The 15,870-nt window shown below is 53.4% G+C and overlaps 1 protein-coding gene across 1 annotated transcript in view; it reads right to left on the bottom strand.

The window, feature by feature from the left end:
- Positions 1-15,870, bottom strand: part of CERS1 (ceramide synthase 1) — a 78,337-nt gene that overhangs the window by 12,597 nt on the left and 49,870 nt on the right. The window contains exons 3-5 of the mRNA XM_086946912.1: positions 8,633-8,813; positions 3,954-4,115; positions 2,385-2,532 (exon numbers count right to left, since the gene is read on the bottom strand). Of these exons, the coding sequence (XP_086803038.1) occupies positions 2,385-2,532; positions 3,954-4,115; positions 8,633-8,813 (491 nt within the window). The remainder of the gene's footprint in view (positions 1-2,384; positions 2,533-3,953; positions 4,116-8,632; positions 8,814-15,870) is intronic.

Here is a 15,870-nt window from a genome sequence, read left to right as displayed (position 1 = left end):
TAAACGAGGTAGGAGCTAAAACACACCACATCCTTGGTGCATGCCTCTATGTATTCAGTAAGCTTCCATTCACCCCACCAGTAGACTTGTGCATAGTGTTAGAGTGCAGCCTCCTTATTAGTAGCAACAAATTCTCTGGGACTCCAGAATTTATTAGCACTTTCCAAAGCTTGTTTTTTGTGACTAGGTCTATTGATGCCCTTAATCGTACTGTGTGCTTCAAGTGTTTATTCTAGAGTGCTCCACATGCAGGTAGCCACTGTGCCAAACAATCTGCCTTTTTGACGCGCCCTACAGGTCTTTGAGATCAATAAAGGGTCCCACATTGGATCTTGAGAGTTCTTTAGTTGAGCAATAGTCAGTGGAACAGGTTACCGGAAGAGATACACCACTGTACCTCTCTGGGACACTTCAAGAAAAGCCTAAAAACCAGGCTGATGTAGGGGTATGTATCAGCCATGGTCCCTGCTAGTCTCATGCCAAGGTGCGGAGAGATCCCCCTGGGGATGACTCGTTGCGCCATACAGGTGTTAAGTAAGTAAATAAATAAAATAAAAAGTGCACAGCACAAACAGAAGGAAAAACATGGCCACTGACGCAAACACAGTGATATTCTGCACTCACTGAAATAACCACTGCAATGGCCTTCTTGGTTCCGCAGAAAGCTGTTCATAGTTTGTGAGTGAAGTATGACGCTATGGAAGTAGTTGTTATCGCTATACTAATGCAAACAGCATAACATACAACGCCAAATGATTAAGCATTGGAAGGTAGGCGTTCTTGGAGGGACCCCGCTTCTGCATGTTGGTAGACCTCCATGTCTTGATGGAGTCCAGACACAGTGAAACTATCCAAGTCAAGGGTGTGGTAACACTGAGAAGAAGCGAGTGGTGTCAGTGAAATTATGAAATGACAAACCAAGTGATCTCATCGACATTAATTGGGGACAGAGGCAAATACTAAGCAAAAAAAAAATTTAAATCTACACCCAGAGGTTTGCTTCATGCGAGTGGAGATTCAATTATTTTCAGTGGTTTTCCAGGTCGTACTCTTAGATATTTTTTTTATTCCGTTTTGCATGTGTTAAAAAACTTGTGTATTGTTTGCCTACAAAAAAAATGAGACAAAGGGAGAAAGGATTTGCAAACTTGTTTTCATTTTCTTGTCCAGAATGAATCCATACTTTTCCCCAATGAGAAACCCCAACCAATTTTGAAGGGTTTCCCTTCTCGAACAGGGAAGGGATTTACTCTTGCCCTTGACGGGAGTAAACTTACAACCTCTTAAAGAGTGTGACAGGGACAGAGGAGTTTGTAAATGCACACAAATGTGTGAGCATGAGCCGACGTGTAAGTAAATATATTTACAAGAGCAATCCCAACTTTTTGGAATTAGAAAAAGGTCTCTGCACCAGAAAACAAGGCACCTTCCCTTACACCGGCAAATAACTTTGTGAATTGGACCATGTTTTGAAGCAGCGTCAATGCAGAATGTAAAGGCGGAAGAGATGAAAGCAATTTACTCTGTTCTAAAGCGCTGAGCTGGGTGCAGGCCCCAGGTTACAAGTCACACCGACCGGCCTGATCAAGTCTGTGGCTGGGTCTGAAGTATTACTGCAGCTCCAACATGGTGGGATGAGCATGATACTGTATTCTGCTTATTGTAGGTACTCCTAGCTCAACCCATCTTCAGCTAAGTTCCTACTAACAAGGAAGTCTGACCCCCAGGTAGAGATTAAATTCCGTTAGACCATGGATAAACAGCGAGGTAGTAATAAGCTCCGTTAGCCGCGCGATAAGCAAATAACTAGGTAAAAAAAAAATTGCACGATGGCGGGCAAAAGTCCAGAGCCAAGCCAGAGTGTTACCTCCATCCTATATTATCCACCAATTGGCTGTACGGCATGTTGTCTATACACAAACTGTTGCATGACATAGCCTCTATTTAACATTTATCCTCTGTAACATATTATCTGTGTAACTGACTGGCTGTTTAATATATTGCCTTACTAACAAATTATCAACATAATACATGATCTACAATCATCTATGAAACACAATAAATTAATGTCTTTGTAAAGGCAAAGACGAAAGTCCTCTACATGGCTCTTGGACACAGTGTTGTACGCTGTGTTTGTAACATAGGTAGATGTGTTACATAATCAATACTAATGTTATTTACTTTTTATGTCAGACAAACTTAGACAGAAAACACTATTTGACTGAAAGGTCACCAGTGAAGAAACAGAGAATTATTGGAAGCTGTTTGTATGAGGTTGGGTCAGACGAGAGAAGAGGCTTCACAAAAACTGCAATCCTATTTGACTCATTAGCCCCAGATAAATAGTCTAGTTTGACCCCAGGCCCATCCAGGCATCTACTCACCAGAAACCAGTAGACGTTCATGAGCGTGATCGTAAACAGAAGAATGTTTAAGAAAAAGTAGAAGGGGATGTTGGGCACCGACTGGAGGCTGGAGTAGCAGGTGGCGTACAGGACCTTCAGAGGGAACCAGTAGAGACGGAACCAGAACCTGTTGAGACGAGAAAAGATGGAGGTTGGACTTCTTCATGGCGGACCCTCCCCGCTGACCCTCCCCGCTGACCACCCTACCCGCTCCCTCAGTTCATGGTTTTGGGACCTCAGATCCCTCTCACAGTTCATCAATGTCTTTTGATGACTCTTTATAGTGAAAATGATATTTTTCTTACAATCACTGTAACTCAAAAGTAGGTGATTCCCAATGAAAATCCACACCACACCATCTCAATCTGTTTTTGGTTTTGTGCTTAAATCCCATGGAGATTTGCACATTGTCTGAGAGGAAAGGTATTTTGCTTTTTACTGCACCTTGACGGTAAATAATTGCACAAACACAACCTGGAGAACACTCATCATTATGGTTTTTCTTCTTCATTCTTGAGTGTTTGAAAGTGTGTGTTTTTCAAAAGTTGTAATGCATAAACATTTACGTAGGTCGTTTGTGCAACACACTTCAGTACATTGTTTAACTGGATGAAACATATGCAAGCTTAGTCTTTATCAACATTGTGTCATTTGTGTTTAATCAGATCTACTAAGATTGTACATTAAAAACTCAAAAAGATTTTAGAAACATTGAACGTCTCACCTCTTCCTGGCCATGGAAAGCTTACCAATAGCAGTTATTCACATAGCACGAAATGTGTAAGTTTCTTTACAAATGTTACTATGGATAATAGTGACCCGTGTGTTCTTATTTTAATCAAGTCCTGTCATGGCAACATGCAGACTAGAGGTTGAAGGGGAAAGAGGGTATACTAATAACCCTAATTCTACAAAGGGCATGGGGTGTTTGCAAATAAACACAGTAGGAAGCTTGGAGGCACCTCATTCTACAGAAGGCAGACAAAGTCCTTGAGTAAATACAAGAGGAGGCAGCAGTGGAATCTCATTTTGCAGAGTCCAGAGCATGTGTTTGAAATAATAGAAAATTAGGCCATCGCCAATAAGGATCAAGACCAACCAGTCGACGGCAAGTCTTTCAGAAATGTTTGCGAGGCCGCGGTCAAAAACATGATGCGGGCCCACTGGAGACTTCCTTCTGTTTTCTGCCAGGTCCCACGAGCACCAATTCTAAGTATAAAAACTGCATGTTCTCTAGAAAAAGAGAAAACAGAAGATCTGCATCTGGCACTGTTTAGAGACTTGACCACGAAAGCTGCCTCAGCAATAAAGAGGACATGCTTCCTCTAAAAATGTTAAACTAAATATTGCTGCAGGAGCGGAGAGCCCTGATCAGCGTGGGCCCGCGTCATACTCTGTTCCCACCACTGTGACAGACCTGATCTAAGGGTCTCATTTTCATGCTGCCAAAAGAGGATCCCTTTATGCACATCCGGTCAATCCTTTTGCCCACAATCCTAATTCCATCTTCGATAAAAGCTGAAATGTGTGTTCAGGTGGCCGTCTTACCAGCTGATGCTGAAAGTGATGCAGCCCACGTTGGAAAGGATGTCGTTGAGACAGTGGTAGGTACCGCCACGATTTTTTAAGTAGACGTTGAGCTTGGTGAACTCCAGCTGGATGTCACTGACGTCATGCAGGAAGAGCACCAGAATGCCAATTTTGTGGTACCTGGCCAGAAATTCAAGCATGGGAGTATTACCACAAATACAGAAAAGGAGCATATAAAACAGATCAGGGGTGCCGCCCCCTTGTAGCTTACCCTCCCGCCCCCTTGTAGCTTACCCTCCCGCCCCCTTGTAGCTTACCCTCCCGCCCCCTTGTAGCTTACCCTCCCGCCCCCTTGTAGCTTACCCTCCCGCCCCCTTGTAGCTTACCCTCCCTCCCCCTTGTAGCTTACCCTCCCGCCCCCTTGTAGCTTACCCACCCGCCCCCTTGTAGCTTTCCCTCCCGCCCCTTGTAGCTTACCCTCCCGCCCCTTGTAGCTTACCCTCCCTCCCCCTTGTAGCTTACCCTCCCGCCCCCTTGTAGCTTACCCACCCGCCCCCTTGTAGCTTACCCACCTGCCCCCTTGTAGCTTACCCTCCCTCCCCCTTGTAGCTTACCCTCCCGCCCCCTTGTAGCTTACCCTCCCGCCCCCTTGTAGCTTACCCACCCGCCCCCTTGTAGCTTACCCTCCCTTCCCCTTGTAGCTTACCCTCCCGCCCCCTTGTAGCTTACCCTCCCTCCCCCTTGTAGCTTACCCTCCCTCCCCCTTGTAGCTTACCCTCCCTCCGCCTTGTAGCTTACCCTCCCGCCCCCTTGTAGCTTACCCTCCCGCTCCCTTGTAGCTTACCCACCCGCCCCCTTGTAGCTTACCCTCCCTTCCCCTTGTATCTTACCCTCCCGCCCCCTTGTAGCTTACCCTCCCTCCCCCTTGTAGCTTACCCTCCCTCCGCCTTGTAGCTTACCCTCCCGCCCCTTGTAGCTTACCCTCCCGCCCCCTTGTAGCTTACCCTCCCGCCCCCTTGTAGCTTACCCACCCGCCCCCTTGTAGCTTACCCTCCCTCCCCCTTGTAGCTTACCCTCCCTCCCCCTTGTAGCTTACCCTCCCCCCCCTTGTAGCTTACCCTCCCCCCCCCTTGTAGCTTACCCTCCCCCCCCCTTGTAGCTTACCCTCCCTCCCCCTTGTAGCTTACCCTCCCTCCCCCTTGTAGCTTACCCTCCCTCCGCCTTGTAGCTTACCCTCCCGCCCCCTTGTAGCTTACCCTCCCGCCCCCTTGTAGCTTACCCACCCGCCCCCTTGTAGCTTACCCTCCCTCCCCCTTGTAGCTTACCCTCCCTCCCCCTTGTAGCTTACCCTCCTGCCCCCTTGTAGCTTACCCTCCCGCCCCCTTGTAGCTTACCCTCCCGGCCCCTTGTAGCTTACCCACCCGCCCCCTTGCAGCTTACCCACCCGCCCCCTTGTAGCTTACCCACCCGCCCCCTTGTAGCTTACCCTCCCGCCCCCTTGCAGCTTACCCTCCCGCCCCCTTGCAGCTTACCCACCCGCCCCCTTGTAGCTTACCCACCCGCCCCTTGTAGCTTACCCTCCCGCCCCTTGTAGCTTACCCTCCCTCCCCCTTGTAGCTTACCCTCCCTCCCCCTTGTAGCTTACCCTCCCTCCCCTTGTAGCTTACCCTCCCTCCCCCTTGTAGCTTACCCTCCCTCCCCCTTGTAGCTTACCCTCCCTCCCCCTTGTAGCTTACCCTCCCTCCCCCTTGTAGCTTACCCTCCCTCCCCCTTGTAGCTTACCCTCCCTCCCCCTTGTAGCTTACCCTCTCGCCCCCTTGTAGCTTACCCACCCGCCCCCTTGTAGCTTACCCTCCCGCCCCCTTGTAGCTTACCCTCCCGCCCCCTTGTAGCTTACCCTCCCTCCCCCTTGTAGCTTACCCTCCCTCCCCCTTGTAGCTTACCCTCCCTCCCCCTTGTAGCTTACCCTCCCTCCCCCTTGTAGCTTACCCTCCCTCCCCCTTGTAGCTTACCCTCCCTTACCCTCCCTCCCCCTTGTAGCTTACCCTCCCTCCCCCTTGTAGCTTACCCTCCCTCCCCCTTGTAGCTTACCCTCCCTCCCCCTTGTAGCTTACCCTCTCGCCCCCTTGTAGCTTACCCTCCCGCCCCCTTGTAGCTTACCCACCCGCCCCCTTGTAGCTTACCCTCCCGCCCCCTTGTAGCTTACCCTCCCGCCCCCTTGTAGCTTACCCTCCCTCCCCCTTGTAGCTTACCCTCCCTCCCCCTTGTAGCTTACCCTCCCTCCCCCTTGTAGCTTACCCTCCCTCCCCCTTGTAGCTTACCCTCCCGCCCCCTTGTAGCTTACCCTCCCGCCCCCTTGTAGCTTACCCTCCCGCCCCCTTGTAGCTTACCCACCCGCCCCCTTGTAGCTTACCCTCCCGCCCCTTGTAGCTTACCCTCCCTCCCCCTTGTAGCTTACCCTCCCTCCCCCTTGTAGCTTACCCACCCGCCCCCTTGTAGCTTACCCTCCCTCCCCCTTGTAGCTTACCCTCCCTCCCCCTTGTAGCTTACCCTCCCTCCCCCTTGTAGCTTACCCTCCCGCCCCTTGTAGCTTACCCTCCCTTCCCCTTGTAGCTTACCCTCCCTCCCCCTTGTAGCTTACCCTCCCTCCCCCTTGTAGCTTACCCTCCCTCCCCCTTGTAGCTTACCCTCCCGCCCCTTGTAGCTTACCCTCCCTTCCCCTTGTAGCTTACCCTCCCTCCCCCTTGTAGCTTACCCTCCCTCCCCCTTGTAGCTTACCCTCCCTCCCCCTTGTAGCTTACCCTCCCTCCCCCTTGTAGCTTACCCTCCCGCCCCTTGTAGCTTACCCTCCCTCCGCCTTGTAGCTTACCATCCCGCCCCCTTGTAGCTTACCCTCCCTCTGCCTTGTAGCTTACCCTCCCGCCCCCTTGTAGCTTACCCTCCCTCTGCCTTGTAGCTTACCCTCCCGCCCCCTTGTAGCTTACCCTCCCGCCCCCTTGTAGCTTACCCTCCCTCTGCCTTGTAGCTTACCCTCCCGCCCCCTTGTAGCTTACCCTCCCGCCCCCTTGTAGCTTACCCTCCCGCCCCCTTGTAGCTTACCCTCCCGCCCCCTTGTAGCTTACCCTCCCGCCCCCTTGTAGCTTACCCTCCCGCTCCCTTGTAGCTTACCCTCCCGCCCCCTTGTAGCTTACCCTCACGCCCCCTTGTAGCTTACCCTCCCTCCCCCTTGTAGCTTACCCTCCCGCCCCCTTGTAGCTTACCCTCCCGCCCCCTTGTAGCTTACCCTCCCGCCCCCTTGTAGCTTACCCTCCCGCCCCCTTGTAGCTTACCCTCCCGCTCCCTTGTAGCTTACCCTCCCGCCCCCTTGTAGCTTACCCTCCCTCCCCCTTGTAGCTTACCCTCCCTCCCCCTTGTAGCTTACCCTCCCGCCCCCTTGTAGCTTACCCTCCCGCCCCCTTGTAGCTTACCCTCCCGCCCCCTTGTAGCTTACCCTCCCGCCCCCTTGTAGCTTACCCTCCCGCCCCTTGTAGCTTACCCTCCCTCCCCCTTGTAGCTTACCCTCCCTCCCCCTTGTAGCTTACCCACCCGCCCCCTTGTAGCTTACCCTCCCTCCCCCTTGTAGCTTACCCTCCCTCCCCCTTGTAGCTTACCCTCCCTCCCCCTTGTAGCTTACCCTCCCGCCCCTTGTAGCTTACCCTCCCTTCCCCTTGTAGCTTACCCTCCCTCCCCCTTGTAGCTTACCCTCCCTCCCCCTTGTAGCTTACCCTCCCTCCCCCTTGTAGCTTACCCTCCCGCCCCTTGTAGCTTACCCTCCCTCCCCCTTGTAGCTTACCCTCCCTCCCCCTTGTAGCTTACCCTCCCTCCCCCTTGTAGCTTACCCTCCCGCCCCTTGTAGCTTACCCTCCCTCCGCCTTGTAGCTTACCATCCCGCCCCCTTGTAGCTTACCCTCCCTCTGCCTTGTAGCTTACCCTCCCGCCCCCTTGTAGCTTACCCTCCCTCTGCCTTGTAGCTTACCCTCCCGCCCCCTTGTAGCTTACCCTCCCGCCCCCTTGTAGCTTACCCTCCCTCTGCCTTGTAGCTTACCCTCCCGCCCCCTTGTAGCTTACCCTCCCGCCCCCTTGTAGCTTACCCTCCCGCCCCCTTGTAGCTTACCCTCCCGCCCCCTTGTAGCTTACCCTCCCGCCCCCTTGTAGCTTACCCTCCCGCTCCCTTGTAGCTTACCCTCCCGCCCCCTTGTAGCTTACCCTCACGCCCCCTTGTAGCTTACCCTCCCTCCCCCTTGTAGCTTACCCTCCCGCCCCCTTGTAGCTTACCCTCCCGCTCCCTTGTAGCTTACCCTCCCGCTCCCTTGTAGCTTACCCTCCCGCCCCCTTGTAGCTTACCCTCCCGCCTAATATGAATATTATTGACTATATAGCAGAACAGCTACTGTAATGAACAACTCAGTGGTACTCATTTTATAGACAAGTCTGCTTCCCCAGGATTAAAACCTGGGATCAGCTTCATCAATCTACACCAAAAATTCAGAAATACAACACAGCCTCTGCTTAATGAATCCATTCTGGAATCAATGCACTGTGACTCCAAAAAGAAACCCTGTTTTATTTGGTATTTTTCTTGAATTACTGGTAGCCATGCCATTAAAAAGGTTACTGGAAAGGGAGGGAGTGTCACGCATGACCAGAGAGATACTCACCGAAAGGCATACGAAACACAGATGAGGACCAGCGTCACAAGGTGGTGGACCAGCATTACCACGGAATCCTTCCGCCAGACATCCATATACAGTGTGGCGTAAGTGGAATGTGCGTAGAAACTGCCTTGCAGGAGGTAGGCAACAGTGATGTCCCAAGGCACCTCCATGCCGCTCACCCAACCTGCAACCAATGGAGAAAACAGGATGGTGAGGAAGAGGCGTGTGGGCCACTCCTGGCCTTTTTTTGATCCGCCACAAATAGGGATCCAAGGTAATCCTGCAGGATTGTCTCCTTACAAGGGATCCACTACAGAGAAAACCCAATAACAAAAAGCCAAGGCAATGAAAAGTACATGTAAGTCGTTGAAATTAATATTATTACTGTTGATGTCTGTAGGTTATTTTGGTTGTTTCAAAAGCTAGAGCTGCGTTAGGATTAGAGATGGTGAAAAATATTAAGATTATAGTTAGATGTATGGTTTTCAAAAGGGGTACGGTTTCATAAGAGGTGTAAGTTTATGCTTATGTAACTACGAAAACCGGTAGATCATGGTTAGAAAAAGTGTTGGTGTTAGGGTAGATAAAAGGCAGAGGATCAGGGGTAAAGTTAGGGGCTAAGAAGAGAGTTTGAAAAGGTGTAAGAGTAAGGTTTAATAGATATAAAACATCCTTATTAGTTTCCAGGTAACGTAAGTAAAAAACATAATTTTCAGGCATTCGTTGTAGGGCCTTCTCTGCCATATTCAGTGTCATAAGACTCTTTGTTGTGATGATGATTTATAAAGTTTTAGAAAAGGGAGCATGTTCCAGCTGCCACTCTGGACTGCAGGCTCGCAGCAGCTTCCCACCCGACCCTTTGGCACCCAGAAGCCTCAGCCTCCTGTACTGGGGGTCCCAGGGTGGGACTTTCAGCCGTGGGTCATGAGAGCTGCACAACTGCTGAGTGGCAACGCCATAACATTGGAGCTCAGGCCTGCTGTACGCCTTTCCATCCATATAGCTGTTGTCCAGGGTTCTGAAAAAGATCAGGAGAGACTGGGCCCAAGTCATCCTTGTGGCTCTGGACGGGGATGGAGAGTCTGGTATTCCAAACTTCTGCAAATAAGCGTCGATCCTCTGATCAGGCGCACCTTTGGGAGGATCTTTTGTCGCCGCAGCAGGGAAGGGTCCTCCACCCGAACCTGTCAACTCTGCACCCTCTTGCGTGTAGACTGAGTGGCGGCCGTTGATGACTTTTGACCTTCCTCCCGAGGTTTGTAACGTTATTTTGGCATCCAGGCAGCCCTCCACTAAGACGGTATATGCCTGCCATTGGCAGAAATTAGTATTTTACTGCACAGAAAGGTCTTACCGACCCCCTTTCTGCTTCTCTTTCCACTGTTCGTTTATTCATTCTGACCCCTGCCCAACTGAGCTCACCTTGGGAACTCTCAAGGGTTACCTTTCTGCTCTGTCTGCTTTTTGTGGTTGCCAGACCAGCCCTCTCTCTTTAAGTTTCCTATTGTCCATAGACACGCCCTTTGTTATGCCACATAACATAACTGTCCCCTCCGGCTGTTGACCATCAAAACAACCTTCTTAGTGGCGATTACATCAGCCCGGAGGGTGAGTGAGTTGCAGGCTTTATCCAGCTCGCTTCCCTATCTAATTATTTTCCAGACAATGTGGAGCTTTGCACCTGGGCTTCCTTTTTACCTAAGGTCGTAACCCCATTCCATCTGGGTCAGTCTATCAAGCTGCCCACCTTCTTTGCTCCCCCGTATTCCTCTAAGGAGGAGGAGCATCTCCACGCCGGGTGGACGATCAACTCTTTGTGGGATATGTGGGAGCAAAGAAGGGAAGGGCAGTTTGGAAAAGGACCATCTCTCGCTGGGTCGTTCTCTGCATCAAGATTTGTTATGCCTTGGCAAAGAAGCAGCCCCCTGAGGGATCAAGAGGCCATTCCACCAGGGGAACGGCAGCGACTATGGCCTTATCTCGGGTGTCCCAGTCCTGGACATCTGTCGGGCAGCAGCGTGGGCATCTTTGCACACATTTGCAAAACACTACTGCACAGACGGTCAGGTCCGCAGAGATTCCTGCCCGGTCCTGCAGGACTTTCTAGTTTAAGGTATTAGTCCACAGCCCACTGCCGGGATGGTATGGCTTGGATATCCAATTCAAAGGTAAGAAATCTGCAGCTAGAAGTCTCTATCAGATGAACAAGTTACTTACCTTCTGCAACACATTATCTGGTAGAGACTCTATGTAGCTGCAGATGCTTTACAGCCCCACCTATGCCTCCCCGCTTCGTGTACTGATATTGTAGGGCTAGTTACTTACTTCATTTCTATTTGCTTCTGGCGTGGAAAAAGAAAGTACTGACATCTGCGTGCCTGGGTGGCACCTATCTAGGTACTACAACGTCAGAGCCGATGCTAATAGGTACTACAACGTCATAACCGATGCTACTGACGACGTCCCGCGGAGCCAAATGGAGCCACCCGAAGGAGCGCGCATGGGGTATTGCTCAGCAGAAAATTTCCGGATCCAGCCTGATGTCTGGGATATTCGAAGGTAAGGAATATGCATCTAGATAGATTCTCTACCTGATAATGCGTTATCGAAGGTAAGTAACTTGTTCTTTAAAGAAGCTCTTTTCGCTACGTTTTAAAACAACCCTTTCATGCTACTTTTTAGGTCTCGCCTACGCAGCTTGCATTCGCTGCATAGGAGGGCAGGGCTTGAAAAGTGAAGACTGCGCACGCACCACTCCCGCTGTGTACATCAGTACATAGGCATTTTTAAAGCGTGGCCATCGCTGATAATTATGCAGAAAGGTACGGTTGCTGTAGCGATGTGTGAGCGTGGCGCTAAACAATGATTAGCGCCACGTCATAGGCTGCGCATTTGTCTTGAGAGCGGAACGGAGCTAGAGTGACAGCAGGAATCACGCGCTAGAGCTCCTGTGCTGGAGAACTCGCGCACAACTTGAATAACGGAGGAGTCCCGCGCTAAGGCTTAAACGCTTGTCAGCTCATGCACTCTTCGAAATCGTAATTGCCCAAGTTATCATGCCTGTCCATAGAGATCAGATGCATTAACAGTGTTGCACTTCGTTTTTGTTTCCTTCAAGTATTCTGCGGGCCCCCTGTTTTTTCGATGCATTATTTCTGTCTATAACAAACTAACAAGGATTACCATCCTTGTACATAGAGGAGTTCTAAACTCCCTACATGGCGTTTTAAACTATAGGACCACAATTCCCTAGATACGTTCTATCATTCAACATCACACATGCTATTATGCCAGTCCGGCTACATGCGCCTATGTTGAGCTGCCACTCATTTTCCTTCTTGTATATGTTGCATTGGGTTTTAAAGTAGTTATTTTTTTGCGATAATACATAGCTTTGAGTCTTTTAAAAATAAAAAAGTAACAAGCATTGGCATAGCCAATAGGTCTCGCCTTTGGGACATTATAAGTGTTTAGCCATGAAACAGTTGATGTTGTTGCACCAAGGATATTGTGCTGGATAACCAAACACTTGTAAGGTCCCAAAGGCGAGACCTGTTGTCTATGCCAATGCTTGTTTTTTTTATAGGTCTCAACTAAACAGTGCATGTGCTGTGCTGCGAGATGTATTGTTTACAATTCGGTGGTCTTACAACTCGCCCACAGCATGCCATTGGTTGTGTTTATTTTCACTCTCATTTGCAATATTTCCATTTCTTAGCCCCCATAGGCTTCTATTCCTATCTTGTTTTGGCTCCTCCTTGGAGCATGGCCCAAGTATGTGTTTTTCCTCGTCCTGCCTCTTCTTTATGCAACGCACTTTTTATTTTATAAGCGTTTCAGTATTATTAATGGACATGCACCGCTCTTCCGTACTTTTAACACAGGCATATATATTTTTGTTTCTGTTGCTCTCACCCTATATGCCGTCTCTATTGACCCTTTCGTTACTTACACCCACAGCTGTAATACTCTGTCACTTTACACTACTCTACGCCACTGCATGGCACTATACGCCACTCTACTCTATGCCACTCCACTCTACACCACACCACTCTATACCACACCACCCCACTCCATACCCCCCACACCCCCCACTACAAACCCCCCACTCCATACCCCCCACTCCAAACCCCCCACTCCATACCCCCCACTCCAAACCCCCCACTCCATACCCCCCACTCCAAACCCCCCACTCCAAACCCCCCACTCCAAACCCCCCACTCCAAACCCCCCACTCTATACCCCCCACTCTATACTCCCCCACTCTATACTCCCCCACTCTATACCCCCCCCACGCTATACCCCCCACTCTATACCCCCCACTCCACTCTATACCCCCACTCTATACCCCCCACTCCACTCTATACCCCCAATCTATACCCCCACTCTATACCCCCACTCTATACCCCCCACTCCACTCTATACCCCCCACCCTATACCCCCCAATCCACTATATACCACCCCACTCCTCTATACCACCCACTCCACTCTATACCACCCCACTCTATACCCCCACTCCACTCTAAACCACCCCACTCCATACCCCCACTCCACTCTAAACCACCCCACTCCACTCCATACCCCCCACTCCACTCCACTCCACTCCATACCCCCACTCCACTCCATACCCCCCACTCCACTCCACACCATACCCCCCACTCACCCCCACTCCACACCATACCCCCCACTACTCCTCACTCCCCCCCACTCCCCCCACTCCACACACCCCACTCCCCCCCACTCCACACACCCCACTCCCCCCCACTCCACACACCCCACTCCCCCCCACTCCACACACCCCACTCCCCCCACTCCACACACCCCACTCCCCCCACTCCACACACCCCCACTCCACACACCCTCACTCCACACACCCCCACTCCACACACCCAACTCCACCCCCCACTTCACCCCCCCACTCCACACACCCCACTCCACCCACCCCACTCCACCCCCCACTCCACACACCCCCACTCCACACACCCCCACTCCACACCCCCCACTCCACCCCCCCACTCCACCCCCCACTCCACACCCCCCCACTCCACCCCCCACTCCACCCCCCACTCCACCCCCCCACTCCACCCCCCACTCCACCCCCCCACTCCACCCCCCACTCCACCCCCCCCACTCCACACCCCCCACTCCACTCCACACACCCACTCCACTCCACACCCACCCTCTCCTCACCTCCCGCCTCCACGCCCCCACTCCACACCCCCCCACTCCACACACCCCCACTCCACACCCCCCATTCCACATCCCCCACTCCACATCCCCCACTCCACCCCACCACTCCACCCCCCCACTCCACCCCCCCACTCCACCCCCCACTCCACCCCCCCACTCCACCCCCCACTCCACCCCCCACTCCACACACTCACACCCCCACTCCACACACCCCCACTCCACACCCCCCCACTCCACACACCCCCACTCCACACCCCCCCACTCCACACCCCCCACTCCACACCCCCCACTCCACACCCCCCACTCTACACCCCCCCCACTCTACACCCCCCCCACTCTACACCCCCCACACTCCACACCCCCACTCCACACCCCCCACTCCACATCCCCCACTCCACATCCCCCACTCCACATCCCCCACTCCACATCCCCCCACTCCACACCCCCCACTCCACACACCCCACTCCACATCCCCCACTCCACATCCCCACTCCACATCCCCCACTCCACACCCCCCCACTCCATCCCCCACTCCACATCCCCCCACTCCACACCCCCACTCCACATCCCCCACTCCACATCCCCCACTCCACATCCCCCCCACTCCCACCCACACCCCCCCACTCCACACCCCCCACTCCACACCCCCCACCCACCCCACCACCCCCCACTCCACCCACCCACCCACACCCCCACACTCCACACCCCCCACTCCACACCCCCACTCCACTCCACCACACCCACTCCACTCCACACCCCACCCTCTCCTCACCTCCCCCCCTCCACCCCCCCCCCACTCCACACCCCCCCCACTCCACACACCCCCCACTCCACACCCCCCACTCCACATCCCCCCACTCCACATCCCCCACTCCACACCCCCCCACTCCACATCCCCCACTCCACATCCCCCACTCCACATCCCCCACTCCACATCCCCCCCACTCCACACCCCCCCACTCCACATCCCCCCACTCCACATCCCCCACTCCACATCCCCCACTCCACATCCCCACTCCACACCCCCCCACTCCACATCCCCCACTCCACATCCCCCACTCCACACCCCCCACTCCACATCCCCCACTCCACACCCCCCCCACTCCACATCCCCCACTCCACACCCCCCACTCCACATCCCCCACTCCACACCCCCCCACTCTACACCCCCCCACTCTACACCCCCCACACTCCACACCCCCCACTCCACATCCCCCACTCCACACCCCCCACCCCACTCCACTCCACACACCCACTCCACTCCACACCCACCCTCTCCTCACCTCCAGCCTCCACCCCCCCACTCCACACACCCCCACTCCACACACCCCCACTCCACACCCCCACTCCACACCCCCCCACTCCACACACCCCCACTCCAACCCCCCCACTCCACACCCCCCACTTCACACACCCCCACTCCACACCCCCACTCCACACCCCCCACTCCACAACCCCCACTCCACACCCCCACTCCACACCCCCCACTCCACAACCCCCACTCCACCCCCCCCCACTCCACACCCCCCACTCCACACCCCCCACTCCACACACCCCCCACTCCACACACCCCCACTCCACACCCCCCAATCCACACCCCCCACTCCACACACCCCCACTCCACACACCCCCACTCCACACCCCCACTCCACTCCCCCACCCCACTGTATACCACCCCACTCCATAACCCCCACTCCACTCTATACCACCCCACACCCCCCACTCCACTCTATACCACCCCACTCTATACGCCCCCACTCCACTCTATACCACCCCACTCTATACGCCCCCACTCCACTCTATACCACCCCACTCCATATGCCCCCACTCCACACCACCCCACTCCATATCCCCCATTCCACACCACCCCACTCCATTCCCCCACTCTATACGCCCCCACTCCACTCTATACGCCCCCACTCCACTCTATACGCCCCCACTCCACACGCCCCCACTCCACTCTATACCCCCTACTCCACTCTAAACCCCCACACCACTCTCAACCCCCCACACCTCTCTATACCCCCCACTCCACTCTATACGCCCCCACT

The sequence above is a fragment of the Lissotriton vulgaris genome, chromosome 12, assembly GCF_964263255.1.
Source record: "Lissotriton vulgaris chromosome 12, aLisVul1.2, whole genome shotgun sequence".
Lineage (NCBI taxonomy): Eukaryota > Metazoa > Chordata > Amphibia > Caudata > Salamandridae > Lissotriton > Lissotriton vulgaris.
Note: the sequence above shows the minus strand (reverse complement) of the source record. Positions and strands in the feature narration are given on the sequence as shown.